We start from the raw sequence: 19,558 nt of genomic DNA on the forward strand, positions 1-19,558 counted from the left end.
TCATTTTTAAAAAATTTACATCATCAGCATTGAAAATTTAGAGAGATCATATTTAATAAAAGCAAAAACATTTTCTGGTATTGAACACACACACACACACACACACATACACACACACACACACACACACAGAGAAGACCTGGACATGTGTGTCCCCCTATCCCCAGAAGGTAACATTTGGCTATAGTTGAGGATTGGCTGCCTCTTTGAAAATGGACATGCGTCTTCCAGTTTGCTGGAGTCTCACTCTGGTCAACTTCACTTATTTATGTTGTCTACCTGCCCTCAGTAAGCATTTGCAAACCTTCTGAGATGCAGTTCTGTGTCTGAGGAGCTATTTTTCCCCAGGTGGTAAACAGGAAGGAACCATCAGCAATCAACTTCTCCTTCAGAAGATACCCACCCATCTTAGGGCTGTGGTATTATAGACCTAAGTATATATCTTACTATATGTACTACTGTATATACTAAAATGTACTTCTCAGAAGTCTCAGGTGGCATTTTCACATCTAAATCTCTGCATAGATTCCTAACAAGAAAAACAAACCATTTTAGAGATTGGAATTCTAAATTTTTGTTACTATAGAAAAAGAAAAAGAAAAAAGAATATCTCAGTGTGAATTAGTAAAAAAAACAAAACAAAACAAAAAAAAACCAATGAAACCAGGAGCCAGGAGAGTTCCAGTCTAGTCAGAGCCATGTCACCAACTAATTCTGTGACTGGAGAATTATTACTTAATTCTCCAGGTCTCCATTCCCTCATTTATACTACATAGAGGGTGAAACTAGATGCCATTTAACAGATCCTCTGGATAGTAATCTTGTAATCAAAGGGCAAAATTTTATTAAAGAAGTCTAAATCTTAAGTCAGATAAATCAGTGAAAACACTATAAATACCAAGAGAGAAATCTGGCATGATAATTAAAAAAAATTTATCTAGAACTGATTAATATACATCCATAAAATGAAAGCTAAATAAACAAGGTAACATATTGAATTCTGTTTCAACTAGAAGTAAAAATGTTTTTCTTGTAGATAGCAAACTTAAATGAATCAACTGGAAACCATGCAAAATCCTTCCAAAACAACTATAAAAATTTAACTGACTTAAACAGTCATTGACTAATGCCCTTTCGTTTATGTTCTCCAATGAACTTGCAGTAGTCTTACAAGAGATAACAAGGAAGCAAAATAAGCCTTCCTGAGCCTTTTGAGATTATAATGTTGAATGGCAGATTCTCTAGAATGAACAATGGACAATGAAACAGTCTGGCCAAAGTAAACACTTTCTGTGAGCAGACTGAACCTTTATCTCAGCCAAGTAATCATTTTTATTCCATGAAAAATACCTAAAATCATGCCAAGTTGTATCACTGCCACTGAAATTGGAATGGTTTCAACATCCCATAAAAACAGTGACACTTAATGAATTGCTTCAGTTAAATAATGCTGGAGAGAAAATAGATGAACAATTTTATTGTTATATGTGGTTCAAATGATAATGATCAACACAAGTAAGCATTGGCACCCTTTATGCCAGGATTACCGCCTGAGATAAGCACACCTGGATTCCCATGAACTTTTTGTTTTATGCTGACTAAAATAAAGTAATTAATGCCACAGGTTAATGGGCTAAAATAATATATTCAAAAGGAGCAGCCCCAAACAGCTTGAAGTACCAATAAAAGACAAAATCGAGAAGACAGAACCAGTTTGCACTGCTTCTGACATCATTTTGTAAGAATTTAGACCACCATAGAACAGTGTATTGACTTATATGAGGTACTAATCTACATAAGAAATTTAAAGTATTTAATATCTCAAGAAATACCTGAGAATCCAATCCAGTGATCTTATATGTTTGCTTAGAAGTTTTAAAAAGAAATATGTCCCATTTTTTTTCTTCTTACGTCATTTGTTAGTTTTTCCTTCTGTCTGTAGTGACTGCAGAATGGAGAGATGATTGCCAATGTATCACAAATAGAATTTGACATTTGAAGTGCAGAATTTAAAGTTCAGAGTAAGAAAAGCCAAATGAAGACAAGGAACTGAAGTTCAAATATATCCAATACAGAAACATTTTCATTCTGATCGATAAATAACACACATCTGACTCTCGATTATTCTCACTGCCTCAGATGATGTTAAAGTCATTTGTTATCTTTGGTTTCATTAGCTGTTTGTGCTTACATTTTAATATGTGGGTTCAATGATTTAATAACCTACAAAATCTCAAATAACCAATGAGGACCTAGTGGGCCTGGGGGTGGGGAGGTGATTTCCAATTTCCATCCCATTCGCTTGTTCAGAAGATCCCTTGGCCTCTTCATGGCAAATGACGCAATTTTTCAGGCTAAAACTAAACAGATTTTGTCTCTATTTTAGTGTTTCTTATTTTTCCTCAGTTAGGAAAAATGAAAATGTTTTGTTTTAATAGATGCTGCTGATATGTAGGTTATTAAATCTGTGCGTTATATTAAGGATATTATATTATATCCTCTATGCTCATAATTTGAAAGCAAGATTTACCACATATAAGCTGCCACTGAATAATCAAGATTTTTCTGTGTTAGTACATTCTTACTATAAGATCGCTTCCCTGTACATGCTGAGTTGGAACTTCTATTCTTTTTTTTTCCTTTTAAACATCAAAGCCATTGCAATATACACCTTAGAAAAAACGTCTTTGTTGGTGGCCTTAACAGTGTTTGGGCAGCCTTAGATCCTCTTTACTCCTTGACCTGGTGGGCTCTGTAAGTTACTGGCTGGTACCAGAGCAATTGTCAACTCAGATGTCAAGAGCCAAAACAGCTCAGGAATACAATCTAGAACAGAAAGAAGCTCCAAGGTTTATACTTATAAAGAGATCCATTAATATAGTGCTTCTCAGTCTTTTCCACAAAAGTACTCTAAAGGCAGAAGACAGTCAAAGAAGTCTAGGGGATAGACTGAATTACCTCCAAGTCAGATATTTATTTGAAGTCTCATGCTTTATCTTTTATTATTTTTTTATTTTTTATTTATTTTTTAAAATTTTAATTGAAGAAGTGATTTAAATTTCCCCTCTGTCTACCTCCCCGCTTCATGTTTTATCTTGAATATTCATTTGAATTTTGAATTCTACTCCACATATCAGCATTAGCTTTAATACAATTTTTAAAAAATTTACTAAGTTATACGACTTTCCCGCCAAATAATCAACTAAATTGATGCTTGGAAAGATGCACCATGTTTCTTTTGGGGCCTTTAGTAACCTCCACCCCCACCCACAACCACTTCTGTGTGCAACACAAGTTTTCATATAACTCAGTAGGAGGCATGAGGACATTTAATTGAATTATAGGTAAAATACTTTAATTATAGTTAAAATACTTTCTAATGAACTCTTCATTAACTCATCACCACCTAGGCGTGTTTCTCTTTTTCCTTCTTTCCGATTCTTTCTAGTTCTCCAAGATCAGCTTTGGCAATTTTTTCCCGGGAGTCTTCTCTGGGTTCTCAGTCCAACAATAGTTTTCCTTTCTCATCTCCTTTAGCACATCTTTTTTGTCTCACACATTTTTCACTTAATCATATGTAATTCTACACAAGTTTTATTATTTATTATTGTGCTTTTGGTGTCAGAACTAAAAATTTGTTGCCAAGACCAATGTCAAGGAGCTTTTTTACCTATGTTTTTTCCTAGTAGTTTTACATTTCAGATCTTACATTTAAGTCTCCAATACATTTCAAATTAACTTTTGTGAGTAGTGTAAGATAGGGGGTCCAATTTCATTCTTTTGCATGCGAATATCCAGTTTTCCCAGCACCATTTTATTGAGGAGACTATCCTTTCCCTATTGAGTATTCTTGGCTCTTTCGTAAAACTTTAGTTGACTGTATATGTGTGGATTTATTTCTGGGCTCTCAATTCTGTTCCATTGGTCTATGTGTCTGTTTTTATGCCAGTACAATACTGTGTAGATTACTATAGCTTTATCATGTAGCTGGGGCTGGAGGGACTAAGATGTGCACACTCACATGCTTGGGCCCTATATGCTGGCTGTTTGGGTCTCTCTGTGCAGTCTCTCATTATTTGTTAGTCTAGCTCAGACTTCCTTTCATGGTTGTAGGAATGTTCCAAGAGGTGAAGCAGGAAGCTGCAAAGAATTATAAAGCCTAGGCTCCAGAACTTGCACAAATCCGCTCTTCCCACATTCTGTTGGTCAGAATAAATCACAAGGCTATCCTAGACTCAAGGGGAAAAAAACTCTGCTTCTTGAATGAAAGATCTGAAAAATATTGTAGCCATAATTTTCAATCAAGCATACTGTGCCTTCTCTTTGCCTTGTCAATTTAGTAGCAAGTATAATAGTGAAGGCACCTAGATACTAACTGAAATAAACACAATGTTCTGGTACTTTTACTATACACAGCTTGAGACTGTAACCTCAGGATAAGAATAAACTTGAAGAAAAAATTAATCATGATAAGATTGATCTATAACTCACTACTTGGACTCATTTTCTTTTTAAAAATTGCCCAGATCCAAACACACATGTCTTATTTCAAAGGAAGAGCTATACCTCAAAGAAAGAGACCCGTGCTTTGAAGGATGACAATAAATTAACAAATAATTACTATACCTGAAACTAGGTACTATGGGTAGCAAAATGTTTTGCTCATTAATACATTAATTTATTGATCAAACATTCATCCAGTGCTTGTCATGTGTCAGCCTCTGTGCTATTTGCCCAGGATGCATAATCTAGTAGAGGAGACAGACATACCAATGGATAATAATACAGGATGGTTAATAATCTCAATGATAGATATATGTGCAGGATATATAAAAGCACATTAAAAACATTTAACTCATTAAATAATTACCATTTGGTTGTGTGAAAAGATACACATGAATCTCCTAGTTGCTAAATATACATGTGTACATATCAATTTTATATAGCATTATAAAAGCCTTTTGAGGATTGCAAGAGTACATATACAAAGAAAAGAAGGCAAGATTATAGCACCATGCGGTGGACATCTGTTCTTTTTGTCTGTCTAGCATCCATTTTCTCTTCTCATGGTGACAGAATCTTGATTCCCTGCCCCCTTTCTTCAACTCTCAGTCTATATGATGTAGATAGAGACAACTCTACCCCAATCTTAAAGGCTGAATGTGGAATCCAGGCCTGGCCAATCAGACCACTGCATTTTTCTGGCCAGAGGGACTTATTCAGGGATGGGTATATGACCCAAGAACATGTAGGGACACCAATTTTTAAGATTTTTGTGGAGCTTCCATGAAGAGAAAAATCACTCTTTTTTCTAGTGGTTGTCAGTAGAATGGGTATAAACCTGGGGCTGCTGGAGGCCATAACAAATAACCCAAGAATAAAGCCATTTCTGAAGAAAAGGGATGAGACATGGAGGGAAGAAGATTGATGGCATCTGAACCTCTGGATCCATCCATGCTAAATCTAACTGCCTAGATTTCTTCAATATATCAACATTCATATTCTCTCCCTCTCTGTCTCTGCCTCTGTCTTTCTCCTCCTGTCTTCCCCTCCCCCCACCTTTTCTCTCCCTTTCTCTCTCTCTCTTCTTTCAATTATTAGTGTTAGGTGTTTGCCATTTGTCACCAAAAAGCTCTAACTATCATAGTACAGAAGGAACAAAACTCAAGAAGTAGGCCTAAGATGTATCAATAAAAAGGCCAGTATTATTGAAGCTAAAGGTCCCTGTGGGGAAGTAATGGGGAACAAAATGAAATAAGGTAGATGGTACTAGATGGTAAGGAGTCCAGACATTTAAAAGAGTTCAGGGGCAATATAGTAGAGTCTATTAAGTAGACAAAAGAGAATCAGTGCATTTTACCATGAGCACATATTAAAAATATTAGAAGTCATGGCAACATCAACTGAAATCAGTCAGAAAGAAGTGAGGAGAAAACTGTAGTAATGTGGAGGGTGGGGAGGAGGACCAGGCCTGGGCAATGGTAGTGCCAATCTGAGGAGTATGAACAGAGCAATCAACGAGGATTAGACACTGCCCGAGAACATGAAGGACAATGATTAATGAAAGAGATACAAGTGGACTAAGTTAATGAAAGGACTGACTGAGTCTATCCAAACTAAATTTAAAGAACAGTCAATCTACAGATGGTTGCTTGACAGTATTCTCAGTATGCAAATAAAGACTGTAAAATAGTACATATTACTTAAAGATTTTAGAAGCCTATTCTAATTCTCAATTAAAGAGTAGAAGAAATTAAATAAACATATTGTGTACCCTATGACACCAGGCTTAGAGTATGTGAAACAACAACAAAACTTCTTGAAACCTTCAACTGGGGCTAAAAACTACGATGACTTTAGCCTGATTTAATGTTAGGTAGGCAATATTTTTAACAATGAATCATTCTCACGATAACATTATTTAAAAAGCTCTGTATTAATTATTAATTGCTTATGCAGGGCCCACAGGGGATTAAGACACTTTTGCTTTTCTTTATTCACTTGCCAGAATCCTACCTAGTAGGTCAATCTAATTGAATTAAAAAATGCCTTCTTGTCTCACTTAATTTAACCTGTTAAGGATTTAGAAAAATATTTACATACTGAGAACAAAACCCAACAATATTTAAGAGCGACATTCATTTTAGAAAATTGGGATGTGTCAAGACTGGACAGGTTTTGTGTCTATTAAATAATTGTGGTTTTAATTTTTTTTTAAAGCAAGATACTACACCAACACCCTGGGGCTGCTTATTTATTTCTTTAAATCTGTCAAGAAATCAGAATATTTCCTCCCTCAGGCTTGAGGGTTTGGAGTCCTTCCTGTCCAAACCATATATTCTTTGATCTAACTCTTTACTTTGAGTTCTTGTTAAGGAAAACTTGTGTTATTAGTTTCTCTGAGAAACTTCAGTACTTTTTATGTTCCTTCTGGACCATAGGGACATTATCAGAGCAGTAATGAAAGCTGACACATCAGGTGGGAATACATCTCAAGGAAAGGACTATAAAGCGTCTTTGAAGATATAGGTTATTGGAAACTGTGCCCACTGTTCTAATCTTAGCATAAATTAAATTTAGTTGTATTAATTAGCAGGTTTTAATGTTGGTTGTCTTAAACAATGTTTTAAAACAATGGGGATTTGATTCAAATAAGTTCTTGGGCTCTCTGAGACCTGACCAAAGGAAGGAACACATGTGCCCCCAAAGATCTGAAAAGCACAGACTTGTAACAACCTCATTAGGGCTGGCCTGAAGGCGTATATCAATTCTTCTCTGGCAACCCAGCAGTTTTTTTCAATGGTCATTACCCTGGAGCACTAATTTCACATAATTCATACATTTGACATGAGTACGTGGAAAGCATGTGTAAAGATTACAGCTTGGTTGAAATAAAAAACTGTTTATATAAAAAGGCATGTTTAAATAAAGGTTCTGTTGGAACTGCTAACATATACTATATATACTCAGTGCTAGGAATTTCTTTAAACTCTAGAGTTTTTCCTAATCACAAATAAAATAAAATAAATTTAAATTACAATTTTTAAAATGTGAATTAAATTTTTTAATTTGAATTTCAAAATAAAAAATTTAAATCACAAATTTTTAAAGTGAAAATTACAAATAATTATATTGAATTTATATTATTTTTCACTAGTAAATTAGGCAACATACACAAAACCTCAAAACTATTTTGGTATAATGTTTGCTGTCATTTTGCTGCCAAAGAAATGGGCTTAATCTAATGGGAATTATTTTCTCGGCCATCCTCAAGACCCCTGGGACTATGTGTCTGCATTTCTAGGAGTGGTCTCTGGATGGCAGCATTCTTTTTAGTTTGCATCTTGGTCATTAAGACAAAGTTTTTCTAAGTAAAAGTTGCAGGGGACTCGAATTATCTTTTTCAATAAGCAACTTTTTAGTGTTCTCAAATTCTTAGTAGCTCTGTGGCTTAGAGCAAGCGACCTAACTTCTCTGAGCCTCAGTGTCCTCTTCTATATAAGGAGAATTCTTCTAAACTTGGAAGGTAGTTGCAAGGATTAGATAATTATAATAACACTATTATTTATTGAAAACCTATTGTAAATAGGTACTGCGTAGGAACTTTACAAGTGATATCTTGTAAGTCCTTCCAACTACCCTGTAATGCAGGTATTATTACTCTATCTTTAAAGAACTGAAGAACTGAAGCTCAGCATATTCAGAAATGTAGTCTAAGTTCCATGGCAGTCAGTGGTAAACCTGAGATTTATCTTTCTAGCATATACTACAAGTAAAGTGCCTAGCAAATTCCATGTGCATAGTAAATATTAGTAATTTTTAATGATTTTTATTATTGTTATTGCTGTAACTATTAAATTTTATATAGCTGGCACCTAAAAGACATAAAATTTTAAGATATTATTTCTAAGACGACCTAAAACAGATATAAAAATCTATTATGATCTAGGTGTTCAGATATCTTAATTTTTCCCCAAAATACATTTGAATAGAGAATGCAAGGCCAAAGAGGAGATTTGTAAATAAAAGTTTATGGACAATTAAACATGGGAAATGCTATATATTTTATTCTTCTCTTGGAGATTTACAAGAAACATTAGTATATTAAAGCCTCTGAAATGTTTCATAGCAAAAAAAAAAAACAAAAAAAACTATTAATCTAGTTTAATTCAAAATTTTCAAAGGTATTTGACAAAGAAATTCTTTCTTCATATAATATTTATGACCATCCCTTTAAATCAGTGTTCTGTGGAAAATATTTGGGAAAAAGAAATTTATTCAAATTCCTCTTCTAAGTCAAGCATGTAATGTTTTGGTGGGTCTTCTTTTTCTGCCAACTTGACCCCCTGCTGTGAATGTGCTATGAAATGTCAGAGTTGACAATAAAGTCCTTCTGACACTTAACTGTTAAACTTAAATTCTTCTTAGGCTTTTCTCATAACAGTATAACATTTTTTCTACTTCTTTCCATAATCTCAGTCACAGGTAGAATCCTAACCCTTTCCCAAAACAACTGCTCACAGTATTTTTTAGATCTCCTTGCAAGCCTTATCTTTTGCACCATTCAATGGCTTCTAAAATTTTGATGACTCTAATTTAAGCTTTATTGCTATTTGTCAGGTGCTTATGACTCTACAATTAAATGGTAACTTCTTAGTGTCTGGAACCATGCATTGCTCTTTCATTCAACACATGTGCTCTGAGCATCTCCCATGTGCCAGGCACTATTCTAAGTGCCGGAGTATAGCAGTACACCAATAAAGTCATGAGTACTCTAGTAGAACTTTTATTGTACTGGGGGAGATAAATAAGTCTTTGAGTCAGTACATAATGTAATGTTAGATAAGAATAATTGGCATGAAGCAAAAAGGACCTGTGAAAGCATGACTGAGAGTACATTAGTTTGGAAAGTCCTCTCAGAAAGTCTTCTCAGAAAAAATGTTATACTGTTATGAGTTTGAAAAGAGGGAATATTTAAGCTGAAATCTGAATAACAGGAAAGAACCAGTCATGTAATGAGAAGGTCAGAAAGAAGAGTATTCTAGACCAGAAGAAAGAGCCAGGGAAAAAGCTGGAGGCTGGCTGAATTTGCTAAATTAGAGGAATAGCAGGAAGGCCAGTGTGGCTGGAACATGCATAATAAATCAGGGAAATCACTGTGATCTCAACTTAGAGTGTTGGGTATCGGCCATTCTGTGGTAAGGAATTTGGACTTCATTTTAGGTGATTTGGAAGCCATGGAGCATTGTAGTCATGGGAATGACCTAAGTATATTCTCATAATGTTAAAAGACCACTCTGACTACAGGGTAAGAGCGCAACGTTGTGAGCAAGGGAAAAAATCAGAGGGCCAGTTATAGGCTGTTTTAGTAGTCAAAGCAAGACATGAAGGTGATTTAGAAAAGGGTGGTGGAAGGAGAACAAAGGAAGTGGACAGATACTGGATGTACTTTTGCAAAAGAGACAACAGGACCTACTGTCTTAAGCAAACTGGTGGATGGTGCTATTTCCTGGATGGCAATATTTGGAAGAGGAATGACCCTGGAAGGAAGGTTAGGGAATGGGACCAAAAATCCTTTTGACTGTGTTAAGGTTGGGAGGTCTATAAGATATCCAGGAATATATATCAATTTTATCTGATTTTGAAGCTCATGGAGAAAGAGCCGGGCTAGATACATACACGTGGAAGTCACTGGCACAAAAATAGTACTTAAAATCATGGGACCATGTAAGATCATCCAGGGAGAGACCATAACTCCAAGGCACCTCAAAAACTGGAAGTGGCATAAAGAGAAAAGGAGAGATGGGGGGTTAGGGGTGAGAGAGAGAGAGAAAGAGAGAGAGAGAGAGAGAAAATGGTGGGCAGAAGTCCAGGAGAATGTGGTGTCGAGAAGTCCAAGAGAATAAAGTGCAGCTGCAGCAAAGGAGTAGTCAGTTGAGTCAAATGCCAAAGATCTAGGTGAGGACAGAAGAGGAACCATCAAGTTGGTCAATATGAGGACAACAAGAGCAAGTTCAGTGGATTGATGATGACTGAAGATGGGAAGAGTAGGTTGAAGGAATAATGAGAGGTAAGGACTGATAAGCATTGAATGTAGACAAACTCTTTAAAAAGTCTTGCTGTGAAGAGGAGCAGAAAAGTGGGGCAGTAGTTAAAGGGACAAGAAGTCAAGAGAAGGCTCCTCCCACTCCCACCACAAGATGGGAGATACTAAAGTTTGTCTGAATAGAATCAGAAAGAAAGTTAATGATGTAGAAAAGAGAGGGAGGGACTAATTGAACACATAAATCGTTTAATTATTGTAGTTTTTTAAGTGTATTTGATTCACATCAGGTGATTCACATAGGTGGTTGTTTTTCAACATGAGTTGTAATTGTGGCAATTTCCAGGAACTAAAACTAGATGGTAATATTGATAACAATATTAACTTATATTTAGTTCTTATTATGTGCCAGGCATTGTTTTATGTGCTTTACATCTATATGCTTGCTTCCTCCAAATAACATAATTGTTCTCATGTTGCACTTGAGGAAACAGATACAGAGAGGTCAAGTAACTTGTCTAGTGCTGTGTAGGCAGTAAGTGACAGGGCCAGGATTCACACTCAAATAGTCTGACTCTGAAGCTTTAACTACAGAAAAAACTGGTAAAAGGTTTCACATCTGCTGGCATTTCCTCAGTTCATGACATGTTTTAGTTTCAGTTACCTCTTCTTCCTCCAGGGGTGTCTAGTTATAGAAAAGGATGAAAGAGAATTGTTTTTACCCCTTTTCTAGTTGGGGTTTTCTTATGAGATGGTCAAACTAATTAGATGCGGGCAGCAATTCTATCAAACCTGTTCCTTTCAGAATATTTATAAATATACTCCACATTAATATACAATTTCTGACAGCAGTTTTTTCCATAAAAGCATTCTTTCTGAATACACATTTGATACATATTTATATATTATTTTAATAGCCATATAGTATTCAATTGTTGGGTATACAACAGTTTACTTAACTTTCAAATATATATATATATATATATATATATATGTGTAGGCTTATGTATTTACATAAGAAGTCCATGTTCTTGGCAGAAAGATTAGAAAATGTGGCTTAGCAAAAAGATTTCCACTCATTCTTTCATTTAACAAATATTACTGAGTGTTCAATTTATTTCATGCAACGTTACAAATCATATTATCAAATGCTATTTAAAAACATAAGAAAAATATAAAGGAAAAATTGCAGAATACAAAACTACATAGAAAGTATGTGAAAAAATTAGCAAAAACAATTAAATCACACGTATATACACATATGAGAAAGAGAGGGAGAAATGTAAGTAGTAGTTATTATTTCTGGGGTGGTGAGATATTAAGGATGATTTTTATTTTCTTCTCCTTGCCTTTTTTTCCTTATTTTTCTCTAATGAATATATGTTACTTCAATACCTGAAAAAATGTTACTTCAAAAATTAAATATTTGTACATATTATGCTGAGAGCACTTGCATTACCAGACATTACCAGATCTGAAGCTAAAATGGAATCCATTAAGACAGTAAGGCACAGGAAACATGAGAATGTTTTTATTATTTCAATTACTCAGTAATAATCCTTCAAATTATTTCATTGTGAGGAACACGGTAACATGGTAGAGGACAGCGTGTGTGTTTGTGTGCATGTGTGTGTTGTGGAGTACTACATAATTATCCATACTAATTAGTATATATTTAACAAATGATGAAAAATTAACATGGACCTTTACTTCTTGCCATTAGATCTACCTAGTAGAGAAAGAAACAGAGATCTAAGAGACTTTTTCAAGGAAAACAAATCACCTAAAGTATAGGTAGAAATTTCAGATACTTTCGTCTGTCCCTTTCTTCAGGCTATTCTTTAAGATGCCTTTTTTCTTTTCTTTTAAATTTTTTATTATGAAAAAATGCAAATATACTGAAAATATGTATATTTGAGTACTCAAAAATATGTACGATAAACCCATGTTTCCCTCGCCCAGCTTCAATAATTATCAATATTTTAAAAAAACTTTCCAATTGCTTATCTTGCACTGGTAGGAAACAGTACTTATGAACAGGAAACAGGAATAGTCTGTAGAAGACTTTTAAAAAATTAAACAAAAAAGAAATGGTTTTTAAAAAATCTTATTGCACAGAACTGCACTAAGATTTGAAGATGTCCTCAATTAGTTTCTGAGGCTGCTGATGCAGTTACCAGCTATCTCATTCTATTTGCCTGTCCTCTCTTATAGCTATTCGAATGCATTATTATGCTTGGAAAATGAAAGAACTAAAATAAAGAAAGCTGTAAACTAGGACTTGCGAAGCTACAGGACAGAACGGGGTGAAATAGTGAGCACTCACCCAGGCAACTGTGGCCAAGAAGACAGTCCGGGGCTAAGCTGGCAACAAGCTGGGCAGGCCACTTTCAGTGATAGAGGTCATGGAAGCAGAGCTAGTGGAGCACCATCAAATTATCACCTGGTTGTACCTACCAAAACTGTTGTCACTGCTTGTGGGCCAGGAAGTAATTCTATCCCTCTGCTTCTTCTTTTTACAGGAGTTGTCTGACTTCTCAAAAAGGCCTACTTCCTCCTTCCTAATTTCTCGAACCAGCTGCATGCGGCACCTTGTAAAATCCTGAAAGGAAATCTTGCCATTTTCACCTGCTCCCAGTTGATTCATGATCTCAGTCACAGACTCTTCCATATTCAATTGGCGACAAACCATCAACAGGTCATTTCTACAGAAAGGGTTGAACAGAAGAAAACTTGTTAGGAGAGACATTTGAGCTAGAGAAAGTAATTAATGAAAACAAATTATTCCTTGAATATATCCACACATAGTAAACCTATTTCCAACTTCTCATTGTCTCTAGAGAAGTGGTATGTGTACAAAAAGATTCGATTCATCTGGGTTATTCTAGAAAAGGCCTCTGTTATTACTTAGAAGAGTGAGGCAACTTTAAATCCTTCTCTTTTTTCTTCTTGTCTCCATGCCCTTCGACCCTTTTCTTTCTTTTGAAATTGATGGAGCACCTGTAGATTGTAGCACTGTAATCTCACTGTAGGATAAAGTTTCATAACAGAAAAGACATTGTTTCTACTCTTGGCTGAGTTTAAAATCTAGTCGAGTTGTAAAAGAAAAACAAAGACTTTAACAAGCTCAGTTTTCAGCTTTCTGGACCAATCAGCTAATTTTAGTGCTTCTTTAAAATGTTATTTAACCTCAACTTTCATGACTCAGTGCTTGCCTGCCTCTAGTTTTTCTTGATTTTCTTTGAATATTTTCCACATTCCCATCATTAATTAGTAAGCCCCGAGGGCAGGGATCAAATCCCAAATGTCTTGCAGGACTGGGACATAATGTAAATGTGTGAAGAGGGTGGGTCTAAGACAAGAGGGATTGATAAAGTCTGTGGCCGGACGAAGAGAAGTATGTCCAGTTTATAGCTTCTCAAATTAACAAAATAAAAATAAAAAGAATAAAAAGAACAAAAACAACAACAAGAAATTGTATTGGGAGGACCTGATTTGATCCCTGACATATTAATCTTGTTTTTTTTCCTTTTTCTCTAAACTTCTTAGAGAAACATTTTGTTCATATGCTCCAAGTGTAAGTCTCAATAAAGGTCAAAGTGCTATGAATTTAAGAGCTGGAATTGATGTTAGAACCTCGTCCATGGTCACTAACAAAGCTAATTAGTGCTCCTGTCTGAACATACCACTGAAATCCAATCACCTCGAGAACATGACCAATTTGATATCTGTTTATATCTGAAACCTATCCATGAAAAGTAAGACTAACTCCTCTCTTCCAGTCACCCTTCACAAATTCCTTCTAGTCAATGCTACGACAATTTTCCCAAGTTCCCTAGGCTCACAGAATTGTGGACATTTGTAATATCTTCTCATTCACTCTATCTTAACCCTAACTCCCCTAACCCCGATCTCCAGTGTCCAATTTATCAGCAAATTTCTGTTGACCCCATCCAGAAAATGCTGTCACATTTACTCTTTATAGTGTTTTTCAATACACTTAACACTCTCTGATATCTTCTCAATATACACCAGACCTGTTATACTAGCTTCTTTAGCTGATCACCCTGCTTCCATATGCCATCTCATTTTCATGTTTCATTAAAAATTTTTACACATAGCTACACGTTTTATTTACCTTGTGTGTACGTGTATAAATAATACATATATACAGATATGTGTATATATTTATTTTTTTATTTGTAAGGTAGATGGATAGGCGGGTGAATAAATAAACATACACATGGAAGTGAATATGGTAGATGAAATTGTTAGTCTTAATTTCTCATTCCCCTGCAGTAATGTTATACATCCATACCTTGTCTTGGCCTCAGGCCAAGGACACTTGGTGTAGGAGTGTTCTTCCACATCCCTTAACTTCAGGCTTGACATCTAACTTGCTTTGGCCCGTAGGGTGTTAGCAGATGTGTATTTATATAGTTGGGCTGGTCCCCTTACACTTCTGCCATTGTTACAATAAGAACAAACCATGGGCCCCAAAAGGAGCCACCTCAGCCAACCTGTAGCCTAAGAAGAACCACTCTAGGTGACTCCAGGAATAATTATTATTGTTTATGACAATGAAATTTTGTGAGTTTCCTTGCAACAGCTAACTGACACACTGGAATAATTTTTTTTTAATGCATTCATGTGTTTATCTTCCCTGAACACAATCTGTCTGATAATCGGCTGGATCCACCCAAAACTTAGAAATGATTAGGATTGCTAAGCAGGAAGGCAAACAAAAAGAAAGGATCAATGTTCGGATTCTACATTCTAAAATAAGAATGTCTTTTTAATATTTTTAGACAATAGTCTCAAAAATTAGGCTTGGTGGGAGAGAGAGAAGTTTTCTAAATTCCAGAAGTTCACATAAAAAGATACCAACACTAATATTTTTCTGAATGGTAAGAATATGATGTTTATATTTTTACTTTTGCCTATCTGTAGTTCATAAGATTCTACAACATACTACACTACTTTCATAAATTGCTATGTCATTTTTTAGGTTTTGAAAATGAGGATAATACTAGTACTATCTCATAGGGTTCTTCTGAGGATAAATGACGTAATGCATGTAAAGCACTTAACATAGTTCCTGGCATATATTAAGTACTCAATAAATAGTAGATATTATGATTATTTTATAATTATTGATCACAGATTTTCCACAATTCTCCAGTTTCATAATTAAGTCTTTAGTAAATAAGCATGAACTGCTCAGGGGAAAAGAATGCTTATTGAACTGAACTGACTACCTCAGTAAGTAGAGCAATTCATCTGCAGAGACCAGCCTGTCCTTTCTGCCTGTGGCCCACTTATGAACACAGGGCACCCTGGTGAGAAACTCAGTTGTGTCCAGATCTGTGAAGCCCCATTCTACAAAAAGTAGCTTAAATAAAGGATTTGTGTTCTAGAATGTGTAACTCAGAGGAGAATGTGTAACGATGCATTTTTATTAAAAAAATGTGAGCCACCGAGAGACTGTTATAAAAGTTAAAAAAAAAACAACACATTGTATTCTACTAAATAAAGTCAGATTGTAATCTTTAAATAGGAATGCTAGTTTCTAAAAACCAAATGAAAGCTAAAATCTTTCGGCAATAATAACTCACTAGCAATAACAACCAACAAACTTTCAGGGGAAGTACTATTATTCACGTTTTATAGATTAAGATATTAAGGCTGAAAGAGTCACAGAGCTAGCGTGTAGCAGCGTCAGGAAACTACATGGAATCTGTGATTCCAAAGCTCTTCCCCTTTCCCTTCTACTATCCACTACCTTGGTTGTCAACGATATCTAAGTTTTGGCCTGTGAGCACAAGTAAGGGCAGCACAATTATAAGCATCTTGATAATCAAGGGTCATTGGTTAACAAAAGTTCTATATTAAACCAGAAAAACTATATACATCTATACATGTGTTTCCTTTTATGCTAAATACACATGAAATAATAAATTATATTTTATTATCAACATGATGAGAAAACAAAATTATAAGAGGGAAAAAATATTCCAAAAACTCTCTTTTACATATCAAGAACTAAGCCTAGAGAACTTGGGTCATAGAATTTTACTATAAGCCACTGTACTGTGTTGTTTAATATGTCTGTCAATGAATTACATTCCCCTGTGACCGTGCCATTTGCAATGTGTCTTTGCTATTCCTCCCATCAACAGGTAGAAGCTATTTCCCACCCTTGAATCTGGGCTGGTCTTGTGACTTCCTTTGACCAATGGAATGTGGCAGAAATAACATTCTAGGATTTCTGAATACAGGCCTTAAGATGGCTTGTGGCTTCTACTTTCGGCTCAAATTCTTCCAGCTCCATGCAGTCTTTATAGCCCACTCATGCTTCATAATTCATTTGACCAACATCTTCAGAAATCCTTCCTGACTATTTCAGGTAATCCCCAGTCTGATTTGATGCCCTTTCTTTGTGCTACTGAGGCACCACTGCTTGCTTTAATCACTTACCCCACTAGTAATTATCGATTGGTAACAAAAGCCTACAGCCAAATTCAGACATTAGCCTGTTTTGATAAATCAAGTTTATTGGAACACAGGCATGCCTATTTGTCTGTGTATTGTCTATGGCTACTTTCTCTCTATAACAGCTGAGTCAAATAGTCGTGACAGAGACTATATGGCCCTTTACAGAAAAAGCTGGCAGACTCCCATACTAGACTGTAAATTCCTAGAGGACAGGGCTCATTCTTTGTTCATTTTGAATCTCTAACACTTGGCATATAATAAGTGCTACTTAAATGATTAAGTGGTAAATAAAATGTCAGATTTGAGATAAAAGAGGTGGAGAGAGAACTTAAATAATAAGAACCTTCAATCCTATTTCTCTTTTGCTTCTTGCACGTCTCAGTTTATAATCACAAACTGAAACAAAACAAGTTGATATCATTAGGTTTTAAAATATCTTCTAGTATATATACTGGATATATACTGGACTCTGTATCCTTCAAGCCAGTAATCTAAACTTTCTATACTAGTGGTATTCGGCTCTGGCAGCACATTATAATCACCTGGGGTGATTAAAAATATTGATAAAAATATACTGATGCTCATGCCATGGCCAATAAACTAAACCAGGATGAGAAGGAGAGGGGCAACATCAGTTTTTGTTAAAAAGCTGCCAACGTGATTCAGAATAAAACTTCGGTTCTACACCAACAGTCTTAAGGCATGAGGGCTCTGAGGCAACTCAAAAGTCTTAGTGAACAAAACCAACCAACCAAACACACTAGACTGTGATAATTTATGTACTTGCTAGATGAAAAGAAATAGATATTTTAGAAAAATCATCTACAGATATGGAAACAAAAAGGATTCCACTAGAATTTAAGCTCCATGAGAAGGGATTATTTTGTCTGCTTTGTCCACTGTTGTATTCCCAGTACCAAGAAAAGTACCTGGTGATTAGTAAATAAACAATGAATGTATGATAATTTTTTTCATTTGATTAACCAGAAGCCCCTGATTTAAAATATTACAGTTCATTGAAATTTTATACACAAAGAAGGCAAATTGGCAAATGTCGTCTTCAGTTAATCAAAAGATGACTTTCCTTAGGGGCATATACATTACATTCTACAATTTAAAGTGATGTTTTGAGTTAAAAAGATAAAGTACCCAAAGTCAAATTTACTTCTGACACCACATATTTGACCCCCTTGTGGTGAACACACAATGCAATATACATACAATGTATTATTGAATGGTATACTTGAAACCTATATAATTTAATTAACCAACATCACCCCAATAAATTTAATAATAAAAAAGGTAAAGCAAAAAGACACTGCTATGGGTAAATGCACCCAGCCCCCTTTTAAAATGCACTCTTTATTTAAGAAAAAGTTCAGCTCATAATCTGTTAACAAGTAGGATGAGAACACGAAAAGCCACGATAAAGAAAATTAATTGGTGACATTGCCTAAACAAACAAAATGCCATACAAAATGCATCCTAGAAATTACCTGAAATCATCCTGGACCCTTCCACTATGATTTTAACACACTTACTAGGACAGCCAAAGTAATAATGTCTAAGACTAGCTCAAAGTTGAGCCTATACATTCATATTCTTTCTTTCTCTCTCTCTCTCTCTGCACCTCCCCCTCATAAAATACACTATCCAAAATAATGAAGCTGTGGCCTAATGTTTATATCTGAAAATTGCTTTTGGTTGATGTTATCAACTTGTAAAAAATACAGAAAAATAGGAAAGACAAAACAAAAGTCAAGATTGAAAGGAAAAACACTTTAAGCCATCTAATTTGTATTACAAGATTCTTTTTGAAATCTCACACCTAATGGAATATTGAGATATAAGCTTTTGCAAAACCAGAATTTCCAGTTACCAACTTCCTCAATATCGTCTATGTGGAAACCTATTTTAACCCTCATGAATTAATATTTATAGTCTTGAATTGTGCTATTCAACGTGGTAGCCACAACACACAGGTGGCTATTTAAGTTTACATTAAAATTAAAATTAAATAGTTAAAAATTCAGTTCCTTAGCTGCATAGCTCAGTAGCCACAGGCAGCTAGTGGCTACCATACTGCACAGCACAGGTACAGAACATTTCCATCATCACAGAAAGTACTATTGGACAGCACTGGAAGAATGAAATAGAGTACAATAACCTCAAAAAGCTTCAGGGAATAGAATCAGTCAGGCAAGGAAATTGTTACAAATGCCAGTTATTACTTCTAGGTAATAAAAGAATTGCCAAACGAGAGGCATTTCCTCCTGAATATAGAAAAGCTATTGTGTCATAAATCTGCTAGTATTCTTTGTAGCTGATTTTCTAATTTGGGTTTCATTCCTATTCATAGGACACACAAAAATGCCTACTTTTTGATTAAAGAAATCTGATCAGATTCAAATTCATGTCTAACACACTACCCACTGACAGAAAAATTTTGGTTGAAAGGTTTATCAGACTTCAGAGGGCAGGTGGCAGGATGTGTGTTTTCTAGGAGCACTAGCTTTGTCT

At 35.2% G+C, this 19,558-nt stretch overlaps 1 protein-coding gene across 2 annotated transcripts in view; it reads right to left on the reverse strand.

The window, feature by feature from the left end:
• The window catches only part of MCC (MCC regulator of Wnt signaling pathway), a 376,346-nt gene that overhangs the window by 293,331 nt on the left and 63,457 nt on the right, over nucleotides 1-19,558 (reverse strand). For both annotated transcript variants that reach the window (XM_039848467.1, XM_039848466.1), the window contains exon 2: nucleotides 13,001-13,248. In XM_039848467.1, the coding sequence (XP_039704401.1) occupies nucleotides 13,001-13,248 (248 nt within the window). The remainder of the gene's footprint in view (nucleotides 1-13,000; nucleotides 13,249-19,558) is intronic.

The sequence above is a fragment of the Pteropus medius genome, unplaced genomic scaffold (genome assembly GCF_902729225.1).
Source record: "Pteropus medius unplaced genomic scaffold, Ma_sr-lr_union100, whole genome shotgun sequence".
Classification (NCBI taxonomy): Eukaryota; Metazoa; Chordata; class Mammalia; order Chiroptera; family Pteropodidae; genus Pteropus; species Pteropus medius.